This window comes from Malurus melanocephalus, unplaced genomic scaffold (assembly GCF_030028575.1).
Source record: "Malurus melanocephalus ecotype Western Australia unplaced genomic scaffold, MMel_1.1 scaffold_311, whole genome shotgun sequence".
NCBI lineage: Eukaryota > Metazoa > Chordata > Aves > Passeriformes > Maluridae > Malurus > Malurus melanocephalus.
In genome coordinates this window covers 102,495-129,318 of record NW_026623543.1, presented here as the reverse complement: position 1 = coordinate 129,318, position 26,824 = coordinate 102,495, and the positions used below count along the sequence as shown (strand labels likewise).

At 37.2% G+C, this 26,824-nt stretch overlaps 1 protein-coding gene across 4 annotated transcripts in view; it reads right to left on the bottom strand.

The window, feature by feature from the left end:
• The window catches only part of PAWR (pro-apoptotic WT1 regulator), a 67,684-nt gene that overhangs the window by 18,389 nt on the left and 22,471 nt on the right, over positions 1-26,824 (bottom strand). The window contains exon 2 of one of the 4 annotated variants that reach the window (XM_057377400.1): positions 13,695-13,823. The exons of the other annotated variants lie outside the window; for them this stretch is intronic. Coding sequence (XP_057233383.1) covers positions 13,695-13,823 — 129 coding nt within the window. The remainder of the gene's footprint in view (positions 1-13,694; positions 13,824-26,824) is intronic. 4 annotated transcript variants of the gene reach the window in all.

Below are 26,824 nucleotides of genomic sequence, written 5' to 3'. Positions count from 1 at the left end.
CAAACAACTGCTCACAGACAAAGTGCATGGCAAATACTCTCATCAGCTACAAATGACAGCTGTTAAAACTAACAAAAAAACGTTGAATCAATTAACAAGTACTGTGTAACAGATGTTTCTACAGTAAGTATTAGCAGATTTTATTTCTGTAACTAAAATTATAAAATGCACAAGTGGTACATAAAAAAAATTCCACTAAACACCAAATTAATATTGCAGAGTTGGTAAATTATGACTTTTATTACTCTGAAATCTCTAATGTAAACACAAATAAATCATTCTAAAGTGATGAAATAAGCACTAGGAAAATGTATCATTTACCTGTCTTCTCATCTCATTAAATTTATTTTCTGTGCCTTCCTGCACAAAAGTTGCTGGCAACATGAATATATGTAATCACACTGTAAATAGCATTATGTGTCTATTAATCAAAAATTAATCTAAGATTTCAAACTATTCAGAAGATCTTAAAATGATGCAAGCACCTATTATTTAAGATCTTGTCTCCTTCACTATCGGAAAACCAAAGGTTGGCAGAATATGAAGAAAGAGAAGGAGAAAAGGAGGGACATCCTTGTTCTGACAAAGAATTAATGTAAAAGCAGATGATTAGTCTTGTACATAAATACTTATTTACAAATCTGACTTATGTTCCTTAATATCTTTTAACTCTGAGTTTTAACTCACATTAAAACACCTAATTATTACTATAAAAGTGAATGATTTGTCAAGAGCAATACAGAGATCAGTTTATTTGAATGTCTCCCTTTAAAACAGGAGTTCTTTTTATAGTCTGTGCAAACCCTGAATGGAAAAAACAATAAGTAAAGGAGTAATCCATAACAATGCTAATGGTTTCTTTCATTCTGGTGAAAAAATATTGCTGTCAAATACATCTACCAACATCATTTCTTTGTCCAAGGTTGAAATCAAACACTTGCTTCAATGCAGTGTTCCAAACACAGCTTTAAAATTACTTCTCACACATAATCTCAGGCAGCTTGCATTACCTTTTAACAGTATATACTTCACTAATAAATTCAATTATGTTCAAAAACAGTGTAGATTGACATACTTCAGCATTGCTCCAGAAAACTGATCATGCTCCCTTTTTGTCATGTCTACAAAAGTGATTGTGTGGACAGTATTAATGCAGGACAGGGTGTGATCTACATTAAAAAAAAACAAACAAACAAACAAAAAAAAAACAACCAAGGAAAAGGCAAAGCTCACTGTACATGAGGTTCTTCATCTGATTCACTGCACCAACTAGCATACACACACCTGTTGTACAAGAGAATATGTAAGGACAGAAAAGGCAGCTGAGACCATTTCAATTAATGAAACCATTTACTGCCAATTAAATTTCTATCAAGCTAGGATGCAAGGAACCTGGCTAACTCTCCTCTTTGCTCCTGGATCATCTTGGTATTTAATCTGGCCAACAGAGAGATTACATAAACAAGCTGGTCATTGGGTTTTAAATAAATAGAACTGTCTGTGTTTATAAGTGTCTGACAAAAATTTCCAGATGTTAAACCAACACTACTATTACAAATTTGCTAGTTAAAATGCACTAACAAACATTGTTTTTAAACAAGTACAATCTCTGGAGTCAGCTGGACTATGGAAATGGTTCACTAGAATCCCCTGAAACACTACTTAAAAGTTTTGCAAACAATTAAAGCAAATCCGCTGGATCAAATCAGGCTGGTAGGGCTGATCATCTATATATCCTGACATGAAGAATATGCTCACTGTTTTGAAATTTAACTATACACTAGTACAAATTATCACAATGATATTCCTGCAACATRCAAGTTAAATTTTGTCTGAAGTTAGGCCATCAAAACAATTTTCATATGTAATCCAAATATGGRCTTTCTAAAAAGTTTCATGTACATTCTTCAAGATGTGAGCAAATACAACTTCACTACATGGAGGAAGAAGGTCTACTGCTGGGGGTTTCTTGCCTTTTTACATATCAAGGTAGATTCTATCTCCACCCAAGAAATCAAGTTAACTTCCACATCTTAAGTCACATCTTGCACAGAAGGTTGTACTTCCCACATTCAGTACAACCCTGCACTGAGATTTGTTTGGAAATGGCAGTTATATATCTTCTGCAATGCAGACAAGGTTTCATTCAGTTCTTAAAGTGAGGTAACATCTGAATGTTTAACAACTGAAAGGCAATCTGATCCTAATACAAACCAGGAATAACTGCCAGTGTGAAAAGCAGCAAAAAGACAGATGAAATACCTTTCTTCCCCTCCCATCAAAATTCCCCCAAAGCAATTTTTTCCTCAGGAGTCAAGAGATACCATTTACCTTCCATTCCTGTATCAGAGAGTCACAGAATATGCTGAGTTGGAAAGGACCCATCAGGATCATCCAGTCCAATTCCTCGCTCTAAATAGGATACCCCAAGGATCACACCACTTGATTGAGAGCGCTTCTTTTACTCTGTCAGGCTTGGTGCTGTGACCACTTCCCTGGGAAAGTTGTTCCAGTTGTTCCAATGCCCAACCACCCTCAAGGTGAAGAGTTTTTTTTCCTGATATCCAACCTAAACCTCCCCTGATTCAGCTTTACGCCATTTCCTCAATTCTTGTCACTGGTCACAAGAATCAAGACACCTGTACCTCCGTCCTCCATCCAGAGGATGTTGAAGACTGCAATGAGGTCTTCCCTCTGTCTCCTCCAGGCTGAACAGACCAAGAGACCTCAAACATTCTTCATACAGCTTCCCCTCCAGTCCCTTCACCATCCTTGCTGCCCTCCTCTGGATGCTCTCTAAAGGCTTCATGTCTGTTTTATCTTGCAGCACCCAAAGCTGCCCCCAGCACTGAGGTGAGGCTGCCCCAGGTCAGAGCAGAGCAGGACAATCCCCTCCCTTGCCCGGCTGGCGATGCTGTGCCTGATGCCCCCCCAGGACAGGGTTGTACCTCCTGGCTGCCAGGGCACTGCTGGCCAGGACCAGGACCCTTGGTCTGGTCATCGACCAGGACCCCCAGGTCTCTTCCCTGCTCTCCAGTCCATGCACACAACCATCCCAGGAGCAGGATTTGGCACTTGCCCTTGTTAAAATTCATACAGCTGGTGATTGCCAATTCTCTAATTTGTCAAGGTCTCTCCACAGGGCCTCTCTGTCCTTGAGGGAGTTGACAGTTCCTCTAAACTTTGTTTTCGCTTTGAAAATATCCAGAGATGTTTTTCATGGAAATGCAACACAAATTCAACTTACGAGAATGCTTTCACCTTTGAGGAGGGGATAAACACCTCCGTTTTATTTCTGCAGAAATATTCATTCCAGAAGCCCTCAAAAGTGCTTTCAATAAGGTTCAAGTGGCAACTCAACTAACCTGCCCCTCTTGAAGCTGCACATTTTCTAGATCTCTTCTTAAACAGAATACTTGTACATACAAAACGACGTCAGGCTCCTTCCCCTTCCCTTATTCTTCCAGCTGTCAAGATTTTACATCTATTTCCAAGAGTCAATGTAAAAGTGGACTTTTAGGGATGACCTTAAACACTCTTTACGCACTCAATAAATCTCTTTCATAAGCAGACATTCTAAAAATAAGCTTTTATTTCTAGAACTGCTAAGAAAGCATGAATGCATGGAAGGCACATTACATTTATATTACATATATTACATGCTTACATAAAAGTATTTTTATATAGTATATTCTCCTGTTAAATTGTAGCATATTGCTTTCATGTTGATCGATAAACACAAGACATATTTTTAAATTAAGACTATTGTATGTTTACAGTGTCCCAAAGGTTTCAAAATTATTACCTATAACTTGTAAAGAAATAAAAATCATATTATTAATTACAGGTGGAAAAATTGCTCAAAGAGAAAAAGGAGACAAGAACATGGGAAAAAAATTAAAGAAATAGTGAAAATATTTCCACATAGTGATCAGCCTTTATAGTGAGCTAAACCCCAACAGCAGAGGAGTTGCATGGCAGGGAACAACTGAAAAAAAATAAAGAAAAACTGGACTAGAAAAAAGTATTTCARTCAGAGAAAAGTTCTGTATCCTCAACTCAGTCCACTTACTTATGCAAGCCTTAGTATTATTTTTTACAGCTTCATCTAGTACCTTTAAGTAATATACAATTAATAGGACTTTAAACAAGAACTAATATGCTAAAATGTCTGCATGCAAGTGATAGATATCATTCCTGTGAAGCCAAGGGAGTTATGACTCATCTGCCTGTTTACACAGAGCCAGGGGGCCACAGAGTAACATGGCAAGAACACCCAGGAAATCAATCAGAGTTCTAACAGAAAGATAAGTATCATCCATTCATACCTATGAAGAAATCTATTAAGGACATTAGGTGAGAGAAAATAATTAAAGAGATACCTGAACATAACACAAGTAACAAATAGGTAAGTCAAGCATCTTCCAAAAGAAAACAGCTCCCAGAAACAACAAAACCTAAAACACACACAAAAATATTTGATCTGAGCTTTTCTTTTATTCGTTACTCTCTATTTCTATACCCAGTATTCAGCACTAAAGAGTCAGAAAAAGAGTTCAAGACAAGCAACTATGCAGTCAGAACAAAAGCTGTGAAGAAGCTCATTAGATCACGCTGAAAAAACCTGATGAGATCTCAGGTGACTCACAGAAAAAGCAGAGCTGGAAAAATTATCTGAAGGACAATGTGGTATCCCTAATAAATAACAACCTGTAGGTTCCCCTCAGAAGTATCTGAAATCACACAAGGGCTGAACTACAGATCAAAGCCGTGTTTTCAGAGCAGGAAACCTAGACTGTGTTGATTAAAGGTATGCAGTTGTTTCTGAGCTAGCAAAAGCTGGTAATGTCCCTGTAGCACTACACAGGCAGCCAAAACTGGTGCTGAGATGGTCATAGTATATAAAAGAACTGGCTTCTGGTACGCTATTCCTCTAACAGTCCCCAGGTATGGCATAGGGTAGCATGAACCAAAACCATGCCAGAAAATGTGGCTAATAATTAAGCCACAGGCTCTATCAGCAGTGCAGCAGTTGAGCTCACACCCAGATCTTCCACTTTCCAACAGCATAAACACAGACTGTCTCCACCAAACAACTCCGAATCAGGGATTCCTCCTCCCTCCTGAGGCATCACATTAATTACACCAGACTGCAAGGATGCAGAGACAGAGAAACAGTCTCTCCCACCCCCACCATCCTCCCACCATCACCTCAGCTTCCTGATTCCTTAGGGGCAAAAAGAACCATGATTTCACTTGAAAGCACTTTCCAAAAACAGTATTGGATAGTGCACGTGCAATACAGATGTGCTGAACATGCGCGTATCCTCTGGACAGTAAAACCCAAGGAATATGCATGGATCAGCAGCACTATACCAACAGACACACATACTAAATTTGCTCACATGACAGGAGAACAAAAGGAGTTTGGGAGAAACGTACGCTGCTACAACTGTCTTATGACATAGCCCATACCAACGAGAAATCCAGACTCCACTGCTTTGAAGCTGCTGTTCTACTGAAACCACAAATCGATACAAGGTAACTAAAACTAGCAATGTCATCTCAGACAAATCATCCAGGGTAAAGCCTCCACTTACACCAGACATGAACACCATGCAACATAATTACTCCTAAACTCAGAAGTTACCTTGAAACTAAGTTAAAAATTACTATATAGAGTGAGGGCTTTTCCAGTCTCCAACAATACACACATTAAAAAAGCATTTAAAGAAAATCAAGATTGAAAAGTCAACCAATTCAGAACAAGTCAGACCGTCCTAGACAAATGCAACTTTCATGCAAAGTCATGATACTGCCTTTCCTGACATCACTTCATGATGTATTTTTCCACAATATCTCTTAAGTGGAACACAACACTACTCAGTGATTAATGTTCACATTTTGCATTTGCTAGCTCTTGACTAAGTGGACATGTGCTTTAATTACTGTTAGTAACATACTCAAACTGCTCTGAATATAGGCCCATATTGCCATAAAGTACTTGAGTGATTGCCTGATCATGAGTGACCATGAAAACGTGAAATTCATGTGTTCCTGTTTACTTCACAGGAATCATCCAGGTCTCCCAAGCTATAGCAACCATGGCAGACGATAACTGAAGCACCTGGTTCATGTCATGATCTGTACAGGGCAGCAAATTCCCTCCAACTAATGTCACTTTAAAAATACTGCAGACACACAAAACTGACTTATGGTGCAAATCCATCAAAAAAATTAGTGATCTTTTAATACTTCAACAACATTCAATTTGAATACTTTTTAACTAATTTTCATGCAAACACTTCTAGACATAGTCAGATTTACTCATGAGTCTTTCTACTGCACTATTATTGCTTAAGTGCTTTGTGTATACTAACAACTGCTCTCACATCATCTCTGTAAAGTGCATCACATGCCAAACCTGCAAACAGAAAACCCAAGATGAATATTATCCGGCATTCAACTCTCAAATATTAGTCATATAACCTGATTTGGCAGAATTACTTAGGACTTCACTAACTCAAACATACATCACGCTAATTTACATATTTCTGTATTTTAWTCACATGTACTTCCTTACTTTTTAAAACAATAGCAGTATTATAATCACACTAATTCCTGGCCTACCACCTAAAGAAATGTAGTGCTGAAAAGAAAACACGTTCAATACATTTGGGCACACCTACTGTAGCAAAATCGCATTGTCTGGATGGAAATTAACCAAACAACATCACAGCAGTATACTTAAAAAAGATGAATTATTACTCTTGAATGCATGCACACAGTTCTTCTTTGCAATACATGACACCTAGATGCCAGACACCTCAGAAAAGCTGTGGTCATGTATGACTAGACATGAACATTATTACCACATCCTTTGGATAGTAACAGTAATTGTTAAATGGTGKTGTGTGACATTACACTGCTGTACAAAAACAAAAGCCAGAAAAGGCAAAAGGCAAAAAGTGCAGCTTGAGTTGACTGGGTAATTTGGCAGTGTATCCTTGCCACAAGATTCAAGTACAATACTCTAGGGAAGCTTCTGTCAAGAAGATTTTCAAATGTCTTTCTGAAAGGAGATGGACATAACAAATTCAGATCCCTGCATTTCTTGCAGTCTGCCACACAGCTAATTCCCACACAAGGGAATTTTATTTCTTACCTTTATTTACTGCTTTCAGCAAAACTTATAAGGTGCCTCTATTAAACATTTACAGTTTTGTAACACTGACATATATCATTGCTTCCAAAAAATTCAATGTGTCAGATCACTTTTAAAGAAAAGAACAGTATTTAAGCAAACAGAACCATACTTCTGTGGAAAAATCCTTGGACCACGTTCCTTTTAGTGTCTGCGATGTTGTATTGAAATATTAAATTTTTTAGAACAAAAGGTTTAAAAAAGATCAGATGTGGTCTTCCTTCAGTTTTTAAAGGCTTTTGAATGACAACTAAATGCACAAGACATAATGAAAGGGTCATGTTAATAAATCAAGTTCATATGACTTCACCAGACACCTAACCTATTCAATACCGAAGTTACTACAATGAACCCAACCTACTGTGACACAATTACATAATTGTACCATTAATGCTGATTATGTAGACATTTCATCCTATCCTCACCTCCAATCAACAAGGATTCATTCAAAGGTACTGGGTAATTTCTATACTAAATTGAATGATTATCCAAGCATCTATCAAAAGCTAATCTCCTGGAAAGAACAAAAACCTGCATTGCTGCTACAGAGAGGAGGGAGAGCAATCCAAGACACGGCAATACCATTGTGTACGTAAGTCAGTGCTGTGAGCTGAAAACTAGGGCAGCTTTGCCTTTTATTGTCTTGGATTAACAGCTCCACAGGAATTCAGCACTAGGATCAAGCTTTAGTCTGCCTGCTAATGCAAATAATTTGTACTTACTGCAAGAATATAATACAACTTACAGTCTAACAAGGTTAAGTGCTACAAATGAATTGACATCTTTTGCCTAGCAAATCCATTCTGTGTTGGTGACTGCAATTCAGTGTTGATGTCTGTCTAAAATGTCTCTCACAAAGCTGTATCTTGTATAAAATAATTTTGTAAGATTCAACATCTTAATTTCTTCAATTTCTTGTTCATGTACATTCTAAGAGCAATACAGGGAGACTGCAATTGTAATTGCATTACAATTGTATATACAAAACAAATTAATGGTTGGAACAAAATGATTGCAATTTCCAAACAAAGTGCAAAGGTCTTGAATGAGGCCCTGGGCTTTGCAGCAATACATAATATAGAATTAGATACAGCAAAACAGTGGTCAGAGCTTAAAAAAAAAGAGTGAGTCCTGTCTCATACTGGGGTCCCAGGATTCATAATGCCTGAGAGGCAAAATTCCCCTACCAGTTTCATACCAACACTAGAAATACCAAAGCAAGTTTCTACCAGATGACTGCAGAGAGACCTTTGGCAATCAGTGCAGACACAAAAGATATGGGTAACTGTAATAGTTACAATCTTCAATTTCTTAATATGGAATTAAGAAATACAGTGGACAAATGTTGCCTCTGTGTGACAATAATAAAGACCATAATTCCCTTTCTACAGTAAGGTACTCCAAATCATTCTAGTATTTATAAATCATTACCTTTCACTTGAAGGATTCAGAGTGTTATTTCACAAAGGTTGTACTTCATTATCTATGTGGCTCAAAATTTCCTCTTTCCATGCCAACAGGCACAAAAATCAGTATGTCTCAGTCTAACTGATTTCTATTACCATGTTATGGTAGTACCTAAAATCATCCTGACATGCTTGGTTCAAGTTCTCCAGAGAGAGGAAAGGATTCAGCTCATCTAGCAAGACCCATTTTGTCCTCAGCGAGGAGAAAAACACGTATCTAGAACACAATAAACCCCAACCTCATAGCCAGTGGCAAAAATAATTTTGAAGATCTCTAATACCTTTTTGTCTCTTAATGCTTTTTACAATACATATTTACTCAACTCCTATATTGTAAATGTCAATTATTCACAGCTGATACATTTTTTGCAATGTAGTCATTCAGTGCACAGCACAACTAGAAATCACAGACACTGCAACATTTGAAATAAAACACAAGCAGAAAAGAATCAAATATAACATAAAGCAAAGGATTTCAAACTCTTTCCAAGGTACTGAGAATGATACTTGTGTATTATTATAGCATAGCTGCCAGAAAAACAGCAAATTGTAATTTGAAGATTTTAACACATGGAGGACCTACATGAGTCTCCCACCGTCAAGCTTCATATTATCTTTGAATTAATCTTCTCAGCTTCCTAGTTTGTTCTCCCAATTTTCTAAGAATACCATAAAGTGACATACAGACATCACAACATGCTACCATGCTCAGATATCACTTTCGTAATGCCAAAGAGGTTATGTTAACCCTACTGCAACAGGACTACATGAAAAAGGGCACATATTTGGGGAATATTTTAAGAGACCAGATGCACAAACAACCAAATTCAAAGAGGCACATGACCATAGTATCAGCAAACCTGAATGCTTTGATACAAAGCCCTTGCATATAGTGGTTTTGGCAGTGTTTTATTGAGTGTTAGCTAGTAGTAACATTTTTTCCACATTCTGGAAGTCAGCAAGTCTTCTAAAAGACTTAAAAATAAATCATTGTTAAAGCAATTGTTTTTTCCAGCTTTCCTTATAGCACAAAAATACTAATGTCATTTTCAATTAAGAGACATTTGCTACTTTGAACATATCACTTCTACCACCTGCAAAAAAACATTGTCATCAAATAGTTTTGCACTATTTTCAAATTTGCCATCTCTGCTAAACAAGAGCTAGATTTCTATAATTACCAGACTCTGAAGACTTCTAGTTAAAGCAGAAACTTTAGCAACTTTTAAGTAGTAGCTTTAACCATGCTTGTCCTTAGCATTGCAGATTTTTAGCTCATTTTAAGAGTTCTAAGTACCAGTTACTGGTATATGAACTCTCACTCTCAGTTTGCATCCCCACACACATTACTGGAGTAGTCCACAGCACAGTAACTCACAAGATTAGAACAACTGAAGTGCAGCATTAAAAATAGGAGGAAAATCAAGCAAGAAAGTCAGAGTCAGACATAATACTTGTGTCTGGGAGTGGATTTAATGTTGTTTCACGTGGTGAGGTGYGGCTGTCCACACTATCTTTTGCTAAAGTTAAATAACAGGTTTGATTGTAATAGTTTCTCAGTGCTTTAAACACTGCCAGACCTACCATCTTCCATATTGCCCATATAAAATAATTCAGAAGGTGATTTCAGCCAAGTAGCTGTGCTTCAGGGAAAACACTCAAGTCTGCTATATTTTTAGCTCTATTCTTAAACAAACCTGGAATGTCTATGCTTTGCATCAAGAACTTCAAATTCAGACAGTTTTCAAAGAACGTACATTTTGCCAAAGAAAATGAGAACAGCAACCTTTGACAATATTAAAATGGAACTGAAAATTCAGATTAAGGACTGGAAAGAAAACCTTATTCAGCAACGTATTTCCCCATCAAATATGAAGTCAATACCACCTTGTTTACCATACTCACAAGGCTTATGTATTCACGTATTTCATAACATGATAATAAGAATRGACAAGTGGAGGAAAACAGCTGTAACTACAGAAATTTATCTATTCTGCTTGGTACATAGAACTAAAATATATATTGGTCAATGGCAGCTTAAATTGAATTCTTACATCTACAATGTAAGCTGTACTTTTAAAAAAGAGTCTTAGTCTTACCCAGGGTCGAATCAAAAGGAAGCTAAGTCATCAAAGCTGAAATAACACTGCTGTCAAATTCTGTTCAGATTGGGCAAGTTCCAAGTCTTCTAATAAAAAGTGAGTTGACAGAGCGAGTAACAAACTGATTAAGTCTTAGTAGCTACAAGTTCCTAAGGTTCCATCTGTTCTGTACATGTGCCATCCTGGGCCTTTGTCAGATGCAAGGCCTGAGACTCCCTTCAGTATTATCAGTAACAGGACACTCCTGCTGTGCCCTGTCAACAAAGAAGTAGTGCCTTGGAATACAGAGGTGACAAACTTGGAAACAGGCAGGATACAATCAACACAGACAGTCCGGTAAATAAAAACTGAGACTGCTGGTCAAGAAGAATAGAAAATAGGGATGAAAAAACAAGGGCATGGGAATGCAGCCAAAGCATTATACAACAATACTAGCAGGGGAAACTAAAAATGACAACTTTTGGAGTATCTGCTGAAGAGGTGAAAACAGAATGAACACTCTAAGAAATAGTCTAACAAACAACTTGGAAAAAAGCAGAGAAACTTTTCAGAATGATGAATCCTGACAAATCTGCAAAGCCAACAGATCCAGTTATATAAAGCATACTCAGAGGGGACAGTTGGTTTGCAGAAATATCTTTGTTGGTGTTCACCAGGGAAAAGAATGGTAAGGGTGTCGTATTAGAACACTCCATCAGGAGAAGGGTCTATTCCCAGCAGAAGCACTGTTGGAGTGTGAAAAGCAATTAATCAAATAAATTTTAAAACGTTACCTGTCAGAATGAGGCAGTTATTTACTCCTTGAGCTCTGAAGAAACTACTGATGTTACCAAAAAATGTAACAGCTAAACTACGTGAGATCAAATGTAACTTCTCATTTAAAACTGCCCTAATACCACAGGGAAACAGAAATATCATCCTCAAGAAGATTCTAAAACAAACAGAGAACTATAGCTTAATAAATTCAATATTTAAACTGGATAAAGTTTTGCTAGTAAGTCTAGAACAATTAGGGAATAAGTGAGTAAATATGATACCATGTGGAAGAGTCACCAGGGCATTTTTAGAACAGTTGCACTTCACTAATCTAATACAGCTTGATCAAGTTATAAAAACATGTCCGGGACAGAAATTAAGATTGACTGCATAGTGCATTTCAAAGACACTCCCCAAAGTCTCTTAAAGAAATTAATCTCCTCTTAAAACAAAAGCAAACGTCCTTCTGTAACCAAAGCACTGGTGAAAAGGCAAGAAATAATGGTGGACCCCAGTGGTCAGCTTTCACAGGGGAATGAATAACCAGAACAGGGTTACAGGAACCTATGCTGGAACCTGTGCTTTTCAATGCATTTGGGGAGATGTCCACAGATGCTACTCAGAACAGAAAAGATACAGATCAACTGCAAAAACACGCAGGACTCCTTTACTGGGAGCAGCTGGGAGGTGAAACAGGAGATTAAACTTAATGTACATAAGCAGAGTGTATATAAGAGAAGCAAAAGGTAAAGGTTTCTAAATTTACACAGGCATTGGCCTCTGAGCTTGTTATTCTCACTCACAGATGACTCCAAAATGTTAAGTTAGATTAGGCATACATGACATAAACAGCAAATTCAGTGCTCAGGAGGCAGACAGATATGAGGAATTCTTAGGAAAGAAAGAGAGAACAAACCTCACCACTAAACCATTCTATGACTGCATGCTGTACTGAATGTTTCATTGGTTCTGTTTCCAGGTAGTAAACAAAATAGAGTCAAACTGGAAAGTACAGAACATAACTGAGCAATGCCTGCATGAGGAACAACCAAGTAAAATAGAATTCTTTAGCCCATGGAACAGTCATCCAAGAGAAGCAGCCTCTCTCTGCAGSACTCAGAGAATTGACATCTCAGTCACATACAAAGGAAGTAGTTGCTCCCCATGTCTTCCACTGGGACATCTTGCTGAACTCATACAAAAACAAATGGAAAATTACAGATTCAACTTTAACAAAAGGATAATGATCTTGACATTCCAGGTCATTAAGCTGTAGATTTTTCTACTATGCGCTCTTCTCATTGTTAAAAGCATCCATAAGCATATGAAAGACTGGGGAAAATTTTAGAAGGAAAGTACATCCAGATCCATCAAACCCAGCCCCCTCTAGTTAGGGGTGCTTTGAAAACAAACCAACCATGTGCTTGGTTTGTTTGCATGTTCTTCTCCCTGTGCATGTGATGTTGCCTCTGTTGGAGTCAACAGGCAGAGCTGGATGGCCTCAGCTTGTACATGCTGTGAGGTAAGAAGGAGAAACAAGACTGGATAAAGAGACTTAGGGCACTCAGGAAAAGAGACAGAACATTTGCCACAGGTAGTATAGCACGAAGGAGAGGTATCATGGCCAGAATAGGTCATGTTTTTAGGGCAGTGGGAGGGGACCGCAGGAAGAAGTGTAGTCAGGTGACTGGAGAGCAATAAAAAGGGAGAAATGGTTTCACAGAGCCAAGGGGTGTTTTCCCCATGAATTTATATGTTGGTTTCAATCTCGGAATCAGTAATTAGATGTCAATGGACAAAATAAACAAGGAAAACATGACCTGACTTTAAAGTCTATCTCCAAATAACTGAATATTCTAAACCTGTCAGTATTTTTGACTTGAATCTCCCAGTTTCTCTTCCCCTCACTAAAGAGTAAGTTCTATGATGAACATCAAAACTGTCACCTTCAATGCCTCTAAAGAAAAAGAAGATTTGGTTGTCAGAATCTTTGTCTCAGTAGTGTTAAGTTTAAGGACTGGAACCTCACACTCCRTTTCCAGTAATGTGTGAACTTTAGCGTTTTTTCATGTAGAGTATAATCTATTGTTAAGAAATACAAGGAAGATGTCAGTATGATTTTTAAATCTGAGTAAAATACCAAAATGAACAATGTTAAGATCTCACCTGGAGTAAGTATGAGCCAGAGGTATCTGCACTGGAACTCTCATTTTGTATCGTATTCTGTTGGGTAATAGCATCCTCTTTCTTTCGTTCTTTCTGCCCTGCTTCATCATCTTCGTACTCATCAAGGCTCTAAAACAAAGAACACTCACTGATCAGTTATAGTCTTCGTGAGTTATTTCAGATGCGTCCCATTTTTCACAAAATTTATGCATCAGCTAGTATTTTCAAATGTTCATTTCATATTTCAGAGAAGTTTAATTAAATGTTTAAATGCTTTTCTTTCCAAATAACTGCTTTTTCTTTACCACAAAAGTAAGAAATAATCTAAACAAGTTTCAATTTGACAAAGGTTTAGACAATGATGTGCGAGTTCAGTGTTAATCCTGCTGTGATCAGGAGCTCAGACTATACCGGTTCCTTCCATTTGAATAATTCTACAACCCTGTTTGCCATATAAAATTTTCTTACATTTACACATAAAAGATTTTGAGGAAGTCCAGAAAAAAAAAAAAAACCAAAAAAAAAAACCAACTAATTGTACTCTTCACTCAACAGCTGATCTTTTCTGACACAGTGGGCATCTGCTGAGGTTAAAGTGTCAGTCTCAAGCATCCATCTTAATTTTGCTCTCCTTGGTTTTCATTTTGTCTTTGAAAATTTACCACTGAAAATCAGTAATTTTTAAATTACTTGGACAGTCCTTAATTACTAACAGTTAACACTCATATATAACATTGTAACTTTTCAACAAAATGCTTCATACTAGATTTGCTGAAATACTTGCTTTGAAATGATTACGTTTCTAAAGCGCTGACTGCTGTAGGACAACACAGGAAAAGCAAGCAGGCAAGTAAATAAAAAAAATGAATAATCAGCATTACTGCTTCTGTTCTAGCTCAAAGCCACTTTAAGGCCAGGGTAGAAATATGATGACTCAATTAGCTTTGGGCTATATCAGCTATGTCTAGGTGAGTTTATTAATTTAATGTACACAAACTTATGGTTAGAAGACCAACTTAAAGCAGACAAAGCTAAAAATRATAATAAAAAAAATCTGACCATAATATCATAAGCTGTTTGCCCACACTCCACATTAGAACAATAGGTCTGTGAAACCTTGTTACAGAAACAGGTGGAACTAATCAGTTTAAGACATCAGAAAAAGCTTCTAGATTAGAGTACCTTGAGAAACAGAACAGGACTAGGAGAAAACAAAGATGAATGTCAAATTATTTCAGTTGAAATTTCTAATGCACAAAAAGCAAACATCCTCACTATTCTGAAGCTCAGATATGGACAGTCTCTGTCATCATCTTATCCAAAGGACACAAAACTAGTCAAAAGCATATAATGAGAATGCTGGAATACAGAATGTTGAAAAATAAAACCAATGTTATTTGCTAGCTGAAAATAGCTCCAGTATATCAAAAAGTAACTCCAGCTCCTCCAAAGCAAACACTACAGTGATACAAGTGCTAGAAAAACTGACAAACAAGAGAGGGCTAGGCTTCCACAAGTGAACTTGAACAAAAGCCATTTAAACTCTCCACAGCAGCGCTCATGACAGCAACACTAATGCAATTTCACCAGTCTACTTCTAACCAACCTTTCAATGCAACTGATGCAAACCTGCTCCTATCACTAGGAAAGGCATCCTTAGAAAATTATTATGTCTGAATCATTACACATTCAAAAACACTTTCAATGAGTCTTTTCTAATAAAATCATTACAAATATTAATTCTTTTGCATCCATTTAAAGCAAAGCCTTTAAGAAACACTGTCATGACACATTCTAGGAAATTATCTTTAAATCCTCAACCTTTTATAAACTGTAAAAATTAAAAATTTTGATAACATAAACTTAGGTCCTAACTTACACCATTATTGTATTAATCCTTTATGAAATGACACAATAAGAAATAATCAAACCACACTGCAACAAGAAATGGAATGATCTTCAGCTCTTAGAAAGCCAGTCTTGATCAGAAAGAATGGCAAGTCTCACTGAAGGTATCATACAAATTATAACTAATGTAATGCAGAGGAAGAATGATACTGTGTTACTGAAACAGGAAAACTTTCAGATTGTTCTTCTGGTTTCCAAGCTGTCATGACAGAGAATGGAGATCCCAGATAAACACAAAGGAAAGAGTTTGTTTGAAATTAGTTTGGGAAAGCAGCCTCTAGAAAAGCCAAGAGAATCTGACTCAAGACAGAAGAGACTARTAATCTCTACACACCTCACAACAACTCTTCATTTTCAAGGAACAACACTCTTTAATGAAAAAAATGAAACTCAAATATCATATTGTAGGAAAAAAGTCCTAGTAGTGACTAAGAAGACAAGTGCACCTTTCTCCACAAGTTCTCTCTTTCAGATACATGCTTCTCAAAACCTTTCCAGGTGACATGGCATATTTGGCTAGGGCTGCCAGTGCCTTTGTGCCCTAAAGCAGATTCCCAGTCACTGTAGGAGGCTTTCTGTGGTTTCCCAAGCACAAAGTTTATGTTCCACTTCCAAACTTGTAGACACACCAATTTACACAATGTTTACAAAATGCAGGCTGAGCACAAGCCAACATGGTAACGACTACATAATTTAAACCTTTTACTGCATTTTACTAATTTATTAAGTTCTGCTTCAATAACCACTAGCCTTAATAAGGAAATCCATTTGTTTTGACTCATGATAAAATAAGCTTTCTTATTGAAAATATCCTACTTATGCACTTCATCTTCAGTTATTGATTGCTAGTATTATTGCTATTTATGTTCAAAGCTAACTTTTAGAGTAATAATAATCAATAAAACCACATTTCAGTTAATACACTGTTATTATTGAAAAAATAGAAATGTCTAAAGTGTTGTTACACACTTTAAAAACTAAGTTTTTACAAACTGCCCTGCAGCTAAAACTGCCTCACCTCCCAAGACATTTCAGTAAACTGCATTACTGTGTTGCTCATGTTGCAGGCTCTCTCAAGTACTGCACTTGCTGTAAAATACAGTTTCACATCATTGAAAAGTATGTAAGTGCAGCAATTACTTTCTCTCTTAGCACAGCAGAGAAATGGACTTGTAACCACCAAGGTGTAATTCTGACCCTTTATAAAATTCTCTCTGTCTGTTCCCTTTTTTTCTGCTTTTTTATTTTGCTGCTAGGTACTTACCATTTCAGATTCTTATTTTCCATTGAAATCATATGAGTTTTGTACAGCAGATATTCAATGTGACATTCCCACATCTGATCTTAATATAAGGAATCCACAGAAATTCTTTAGGTTTTCTAGCATTTCAGTAAATGTTTGAAGCTGTAGTATAAACATTTTTTGTAAATCTCTAGTATGGAAAATACAAGCAGAATAAGATGCTTTAAAAAAAATTAGACTGATGAAAGAAAAAGCCACAAAGATATCCCCACATTCCAGCTCACCACCAGCCTCCAATTTAAAGAGACATTGTACAAAGAGCATTCTAATGATTCACTGGTTTGCTTCCTATAAATATTTGTGCATTGCTAAGAACAAGCAAAAGTTGGGGAGGGACTCTTTTTCCTGGAAAGAAGCAGTATTCCTATGTGCAGATGATCAGTTTATGAGCACGCACAAGCTGCTCTCACCACAAGAAATTGTGCTGAATCAAAATGTGCCCATTCACAACCCCCTTCCTGCACCAACCTGCTTCTGCCTTGGAGTTCTGCTGGCTGAGCACATAAGTAAGAGTGGCCCAGTTCATTTCATGAAAGGTCAATCAGGTTCGTTTCAGCAGTTTTAATTAGCTCAATTGATTTTGCCTGGACCAGATACAAGCCCATTCATACTATTTATTTCACAGAACTCCAGGAATGGTTGTGCTACATCAGCTTTTTGAAAATGATGAGCACTTGCAATAATATCATATTTAACCAGTACAGCAAGATGTGCAAGCAGAGATGTACTCTCAGTAAAACCTCATGTTCAGCTTCATATTGGGCAATAAAAAGAAACTCTGTATCACAAGCACCATCAGTTATTTTGATGGGCTTTTTTAGCTTAACCATGGTAGTAATCAAGGAGAGGAAACAAATCTAGGCTTCTTCCAATTTCCTCAAAACAACTACAACCAGTTAAAAAAGGCAATTTTTAAAACATCAATTTTACCACAAGGATATTTCCCATGCTTAGATAAAGTTCTAAGTGCACTATCACAACTTCATCTCAACACATAAAACCACAAGGGTTTCTATTAAATGTAAATATTTTCTAAAAGCTTCCATGGTATAAATATAAGACAAGATATAAGAATTGCTTTTAACTCTGGAAAAAACTTACCTAGACAATTAACTACTGCAACATACTTTTTGAGATTCAAAATTATCTTTCCCCTGGCTGAGCATTCAGAAAAACCTGGAAAATTTACTGCAAATAAAAGACAACTATTTCACACATAATTTCTCTATCATCACTCTTATTGCTGCAGCACTGAAAACTAAATGCTTCCTTGCTTTACTATGCACAACTTTGGTACAAACTGAATACCATCTTCCTGCCCCTTTGCATACTATCAAACCTTCTGTCATCCACCTCCCAAAACACCCATCAAAACCAAACAAAAATCCCAAACATCTACGGTTTAACATTATATAACTTTTCCACTCTGAAACACTAATTTTAATATTTGTATATGAATTATTAATATTATTATTTAACGAATGTTTAATTATATACTGCACTTTTTTTACAATGTCCAGACAGCACCCAAAATATTTAAGTAAAACAGGATTAGAGTAATAAAATCTTTTATCAGAATGACAGTATAATTGGAAAAATTGCATCTTTTTCACTATGCAAGCCTTTCACCACATTTCACGTTCTGAAGTGGGTTTTTTTTTACAAGTTGAAAACTGTTCCCACAGAGGTGAAAAGAGCTCATGCTATTCCTAGGAACTATCTAAAACCTACAAAGTTTTATGGATTACACAGTAAAAGATTTTATTTTTTTAAGACTTCAATCCTCACATTAAGGAAGTCCAGAAAAAGATCCTGAACTCCAACACATTATATGCTTGATTTTTGTGCACTTGTGAAAGTCTAAGTCTCTACTGGAGCAGTTCAATATCCACAATTAGTATAATCACAAGCATGGATTTTTAACATTGAAGAAGAGTAAAGGCACGAATCTTTGGCATCTGAGATCAAAAGAGACCCGACAACAGCAATGGGTCAGTGCCCAGCAGGTGGGCCCGAGCACAGCTGACTGCAGCCATAAGATTCGCTCATCCTTGACCATGCTGCCAACAAAGCAATCTAAAGAGACTAGCATCATTAGAGATCAGTGAAAGGCACATCTCGCTCAACAGAATTCACAGCACTCCTTGTAAGTCACATTTATATTTTTTTGAACTCTCCCCTTTTCTCACCCATAATAAGAATTTGTAAGTGCCCACTTTGTACACTCAATTATATTCCAGAACAAATACAATTTAAAGTCTTAAAATCCTCTTAGAAATGTTTCTGGAAAAAAAAATCCAATGTATTTGTCTGTATTAAGAGCAAAATAACAAAGTATTTTGAATTCTTTTAAAGCTTTATGTAAAACATCAACTCCATCGACACCAGAATGTCAATTATCCCTCATTATAATAACAAAAAGCAGCAATGTTTGCAGTTTGTTATTCATCAAAATACACTGTTTGGTCACCAGTGTTTTCAAACATACCACAAGAATGAGTTCCAAAGTCAAATGTTTAACTTAAACTAATCGCCTAAAAATCCTTTACCACAAGGCTTGTCAAGAATGATTGGTAGATACGCTTAATTTAACTACTTAGTCTGCAATGTTAAAGTCACAGAGTAAAATTCCAGGAATACAAGAAAACTTGTCTTGCAAAAGACAAGCTATCTAGCATTACTGAAATCTTTTTATAAAAGAGAAAGGCACAATAAAAATTATGGATTGGCAAGCTATCAGAATTAAGCACCAAACTATTTAACGCTGAACTTATGGCTAGCATTATTGAGCCCTTCTGACTCACCAACACCTCAGAACAGAAGTACAAAGCAGCAACACTGACTGAGGAGCCTTATACAATGACATCTTACACCTGTCCATGGGGATATTCTTATTTGAATATAATAATGATTAAACCAGAAGTACCAATTCCATGCTCTTAAAAAGAAAATGCAAATCTACATCAAATAAAGGGTCTAAGTAAAAAGCAGCCAAACCCTCCTAATGGTGTTGATATGATCCACAGGGAATTCCAAGCTACCGGGCTTCCAGAACTATAGGGTTCTTACTTAGGACATCTCTATGTGCTAAAAGAGTGAAATTAAACATCCTACTCCTCATGCAAATTTCGCACACTGCTCTTTAATTCTATTTTGCTACTAACAACATGTCTTTTCCCTTCTCTGCTGAAGGCTGACTTCTAGTACAGAGTTAATAAAGACTACATTCTGTACACAGAAATTACTAATAACACTGACCATATGAATCTGAAAGTTACAGAAATGTTCCCAAAAATCACACGCACAGAGAAGGGGAGTCAGTCACCAAATAAGTCTCATTAACCTCCTAATTAACATTCTGAAATGATGCATCTCATCTGAAACAAAGATGACAAACCAGGGGCTGAGCAGAAGAAAAGTAAAACAAAGTTTTCCTGGTTCAGCCAGGGGGGAAAAGAGAGATCTCTCTGAAATATTTGCACTGTTCACAGAAGAAACATTTTTCAGTTTGCACCATGTCACAGATGTTAGGAAACAAAGATCACAGACTGCTAAGGAAGAAAAGAGTATTTGTCCTGGATGTATAGAAAACAAGTGATAGTTTACACACTTGATGCCTGCCTACACTGTTTTTCCTATTAAACTTGCTCCTGTATTAGGTAAGATTCTAGGAGATGGTGGTATTAGAGGGCATGTAAACAATGGCTGAATAAAAGCCACTCAACAGATAATGGAGTAAAAATGTCTGTAAACACCATAATTTTGACTTGCACTGCCATGTATTTCTGACAAAACTTGACAACACAGAAACAATGCTCCAAAAGAGAGATTATTGTTACTTAGACCGTACAGAATGAGCACCCTTCTCTTCAAAGCCACAGAAACAGGGAGAGAAAAATATCTCGCAGATGATTAGCACACTATTTTCAAAACAGAATTATTCCTTTTAATGAGACCATGTAACACAGAAGRATGTTTTCTTCCCTAGCATATCTGTGGTGCTTCTGAAGAGAAATAAAGATGAGATCAGCACTTGAAGAATGTTCTAAAAGGAGACCAAACAGGTTAATCAGTGGAACTGTATTTCTAACTATCCCATCCCCTGAAGAATGTAGTTTGTACCCATTTACACTGTCTGAATATCAAGTTGCATTTAATTATTTTTTTAATGCAGCACCTTCATAGGATTCTGCTCTCTTACCTAATGGGCTAGTTGTCATTTTTCTTATTCTAGTCACTGAATCTCCTTTAGTGTTTACATACAGTGGGTGTGGGATTGGTCAAACTAAACAAAGGCAAAAAGGCTGATGAAAACCAACTCAGCACGGGCAAGCCAGGACAATAGACTCCAAACCAACCCCGAAGAGAGTAAGAAAACTTCAGCACAATGCTTTTCTGAGAGTTATACTACACTTCTCTTTAAGGAGTGAGATCTTCTGAATCTACAGAAAAATTATACAAATAGCAATCAGATTTTCTACTCTCCCAGATACTTCTTTTGAGCCCTAACAGAAGTAAGTGTTCTAACCAGACCGAGATGGACTCTACATTCAGTCATGGGGCAAAAAGGGAGAAGTAAAAAAGCACTTCAAACAGGATAGGCACTTATCTGGATGAAAAAAAAAGTTTGAATTTGACTTCCAATACACCAAATAAACACTTTTGATGGGTTCAGCACTGTTGTCAGGAATAGACAGCACTGACTGAAACTGTGCATGCAGACAAAGTGCATCTGTGGTACTGAAGCCTCCTAAGAGAAATGTTAAAGTTGTTGCTGCAATCAACATTGTAACTATTTCTCTGGTAGAACACCTTATAAACTAATCCTAGTGACAATTCTGCAAAGCTGTTTCCCAACCTAGATTTCCAAAATCACTCTTTAGCACTGTATTTGCAGGGAAGTCCTCTTTCTCAGGGGCAATGCCAACATTTTTTTAATATATGAATATCCAAGGATCTTGATGGAAATCCAGTCCAGTCCAATCCAGTCCAATCTCGCATGCTAACAGCCTAAGAGTCTTCTGTTCCCTCCAYTTGTACCCTTGCTTCCTATGGAAAGTCAGCTCAGAAATCACAGTTCTTTTGTACTCACATCCTACTGAAGTCACTACTGCTGAGGGCTGTGTGTTATGTTCCAGACAGTAATTAATATTTAATCATAAAATCTCAAAGATATAAAAGCAGTGAAAGCATGAGGGGGTTAATTCAAGTTTGCTAAAAGTGAAATATGCAGATTAGTTGCCACAGCAATTCAAGGACTAGACAAAACAGGCAGTTACCCTTCCACCTAAGCAATCAGTGCTGTATAAAGCCCTGAGCCAGCTCAGCAGGTGTTTGACTCTTCCCATTCAAAAGCAATGTGAGGAACTAAGGGAACTATGGTATTGACTTAGGAGTGAGGAGCAAAAAGCGTGGGAGACAGAAAGTGCTGTGGGAAAGGCTCACAGAAAGAAGAACATGTAGCTGATGCCTGGTGAGAGGGAGCTACTCAAGTAAACAGATATTACAGCAGCAAAAATAAGCAAGCAAAGGACTCATCTGTTTCAATCAGTCTGAGAAGCAAATCTATGCAAGGTACTTACTTTTTGTGATCTTTCTGTCACTGTGAGAGTGGGCTGCCTCATTTCCCGTGAAGCACGCACCCAACAATTTTCGTATTGATTACCAGGTCTAAGACAGACCTTCCAGTAGGTAAGAAAAATTAGGACTTTAGGTGGCAATATGCAGATAAACAAGACTTCAGTACCAAAGAGTTATTTCATGTGCACATTAAGTCCACAGAGGAGTACCAGTACACAAGTTCAAGAACCTTAGCACAAAAGTAGCATTTAAATATGGTGACCTCAGAACAGAGAACAACATGCATAGACACGAAACACAAAAATCCATCCAGGTGTGAGGCAATCATAGCACAGGATCATAATGGGAGCAATGTGTCATGTCACATGGTTCAAAACAACTGCACTCACCAGAACCTTACACTACTCTAACTCATTGCATGAAAGAGCAATGCTATTTCTACAGGAAATCGAACCAGATCAGAGCATGAACAAATATAGTAGGGAAAATACTGAATAAATAAAGGCTTTTATTCACAAGAGCAGATAGAGTTTATACAGACAAGGCAATTTCCTGTTACTGTTTTAATTGTGAAGTGACTGGTAAAGTTTTGGGAGTTTTTTAGCTATAGAGTTACTTGCATACAATATAGTGTAAGTCTTGGACAGGTCTTCAGCAATCAATTATTTGTATGTCACCCCATCTACCTTTTTAGACCAGACAGCTCAAGCGAATTATTGAGATTTCYGCTTATAAAGCATTCATTATCTTGATTCGTAACACCAACTGCAACACGCATTTCTCAGCTGCAAAACAGGAATACTGGGTAAAGTCCTCTCTTCTGAAATACTCAGAAATCTGCCCATTTCCAGTAACTGGGAGACTTCGCTACCAGGTGACATGAATTTGCTCTGTGCTCCAGACCCAAGGTACTGACAAGGGTCTCCCTTGCTGAGGCACAGAACAGAAGGGCTACACCCCTTCCCCCACACTTCTGCTGAGCATAATGAAAGTTTGAGTTTAAGGTTAAGACTGATTCAAAACTAACATGCATCATGTTTGCCATGGTAACTGTTGATATGCATTTTTTTTCTCTAGAATAAACTAGAATTACTCTGTTTTCTCTAGAGTAAACACAAGGTAATTCAAGCTTTACCATTCCTCAGTGAAAGAAAGGTAAACAATTATATGCATCCTGTAGGTACCACAGGGTAGAAGCATTCACTCTGTTACCATGGAGCAGGCCCTGAGCCATTGCTGTGCGCACCCGGACATCCTGTCACTGCAACCAAAGAGGACACGGAGACAAAGTCATATGAGTTGACAACACTAAAAATGGGATTCCAGTCAATTCATCTCATATAATTACCTACCACAGCCAAATGGTAGTTAAAACCAGACATTTTTCTTTTGATTTAAAGAATCTTACTGGCAAAAAAAAAGCCCCTTTCAAATACAAATCAATGCTACAGTAGGGATCCATATGTTGTTAACAGGAGGACACACACACACACAAGAATAACAAATTTGCCACCCATTGCTACACTTATAGTCCAGTCCAAACTGGAGGAAACCAAGTGAAGTATCCAAGGAGGAGTCAGGAATGAGGATTCTGCTGTTCACGTTATTAAAACATGCTTTTAATTTCTCAGACTACAAGCTGAAGCCTGTAATAATGTCGCTTGGAAAACAGAAGGCTGAGTGAGCATCTGAGGGTGAAAAGGAATGTTTTTACAGGCGCAGTTAGTAAATACCACTGGCTCCTGCAGACATTCTTCCTTAAATGGAAATTAACATTGCTTTAGGTTAGAAAAGAATCTCTTGATACAATAGATGTGATAGGGTAACTATTAACCTTTTAGCACCTGCACTAAACAAAACAAAAATTAGCAGAAGTCTGTGTATGAAGCTTTCTGTTCAGTAAACATTTAAAATTCTTCCCCTTCCCTGCCACATGATTCATGTCTGTAGATCTGGAAAAGCAAGGAATCCCAAAGTCTCATAAACAGTATTAAAATAAAGTGGAAACACCAAGTTTCTTTGCGTATCAATGACTAACTGTGTAAGGGCACTAGACAATTTAAAGAAAGAAAACTACTCTAGGTACAATCAGAACTGAACCTTCACCCTAAAGTTGAGCCAAACTTTATTTCAACACTGAAATAACTCAGCATTGCTTTGATTTTATTTCTACTTCCCATTTTTTATTTTCATGTCCTCCTGCAATTTCTTTTTCCAGCCAAGAAAACAAGACTTCTCCCTCCCCCAAGATTCCTAAGAAATTTAACCACATAATGGACTAGGGCTGAGGTTCCACAACAGCTTAAATCAGCAGGTGTCCATACAGCCATATTCCAACTCTCATGCTTTCCTGCTCCTGCCCAAGGGCATCTACCACTCCTCTGCATTCCCTCCCCTGACACTGGTAAATCCTATCAGGGTAATTTTCCAACAGAAAGATACCTTTATATAAAGTGAACAGTATTTGTACACCTTGGTCTAGCTAACTACAGGATCAAATGGTGCCAGGTCCAGCATAGGCAAGTCAGGTAAAAGCAGGGATCTAAAGMAGTCTGGACATGGAAAAGGTTAAATGCTCACAAAATTAAAATCTCAGTAATTCGAACCATAGAAATAGGGGTTCAACAGCATCTCATCTAAAAGCACATCCTAACATCATTAACTATTTGGGGGTATAAATAAATAAATAATATAAATAGTGTCTCTGATAACAGACACTATTTTTAAAGGGAACACCATCTATTTTTAAAGGGAAACAAACTACTGATTCAGACTTCAGAGCTCTGACACAAGGCCAAGGTGACTTCTCGAATCTGGAGGCTGTATCTTCTGTGCTACAGAACAGCTTTCCCCTTGTAACCTGCACAGCTGCTATTACTCTAAGTTGAAAAAGGAGGACTACTACAGAACTGCAGAGCTCATCCAACCAACCACTGCAATTTTCACTGCCATGCCACATCACGGCACAGCCCTGTGTTATATCATTCCTTAGGTAAAAAGCCCATCAGGAGTCAAAGACTGGATTGACATGCTCCTTCTTGCAGCTTGGCTCCACGCAGCAGGGTCACTGCAACTGAAAGAAAACTGCAACACAAATATAAATGAGCAGAATGGACAGACAAGAACAAGCTGGGCTTAACCTGCCTTGTCCACCACAAACAGGATGAAGTCAGAAATATCTACAGACTGGTCAAACAGCCCAACCTCATCTTCTCTTCATCCTGAGGTCCGCACTGCCCATCCTTCTGTCTTGGCACAATGTTTGTTTACCTGTACAGGAACTGATCCCACAGCAAATGAATCCAGTAAATCCCAAAAATGCTAATCTTCAGATCTGCCACTTGCCCTATTACAACAGGTGCACAAACAAAAGTGACAGCACAAGGACATGGCCTAACTCCATGTGAAATTTGTAATAAATTACCCCCTCTCTTGGCACAGATATACAAAAACAGATTAAAATATGTATACCTGGTATATATAGCATTCCTCACATTAGTATTTCCTCTGCTAACACATGCAAGCCATTTTAGGAAAAATTATCCATTAAAAACAAGACCACAAAGGATCATAACACAGCTACTGCACTACGCCCTATGCTACTAGAGTTTTAGTATTCTTCTCTTTCTGCTTTAAGCAAAATTTCCCACATTTTTTAACAGGGAACTCCTTTTTTTTTGTTAAAATAAGTAGAGCTTTGTACATATACACACTTCTATGTTTTTTTTTTAAACTGTACTTATGACATAGGTTGTAAAAATAAAAAGAAGGTATTGATAATTTAGCTATAATAGTTTATGCCTGGAATGTAAGTGTGGCCTAGGATTTTTTCTGGCTACCTTTATTTCTACAAACTGTAGAATCTTATTAAATGGAGTTGGGATAATGAAAGGCTCTGACTCTTTCTGTAGCTCCTTTTCAATTTATGATTTGTGATTGAAGACTTTCTAAAATATGGAGATGAAAGCAAGACACAGGTCTACGTATTCTCATATCAAACACCCACAAAGGCTTTCACAGTCATTCACTACTGACACAAAATGTTGTAAGAAAGGATTTCTCCCAAAATCACAGTTCACATTATAAACAACGAAGTGGGTTAGCGACAACAAAAGCACATCTTACAAATAGGGTGCAGACTGATTYACTTACGCATCTCATTCAACTTAGTATGATTTAGTTGCAAAAATTACATTACAGAACAAACATTACAGAAAAAAACCCAACAATATACAAAAAGCCACATCCAAAAAAAGGGGCATAGAGGAACTTGCCTAGAAAAGCWATCTTTATCACTGGAGATTTTAAAATACACTGGAAGATAAATGTCAGGAATAAC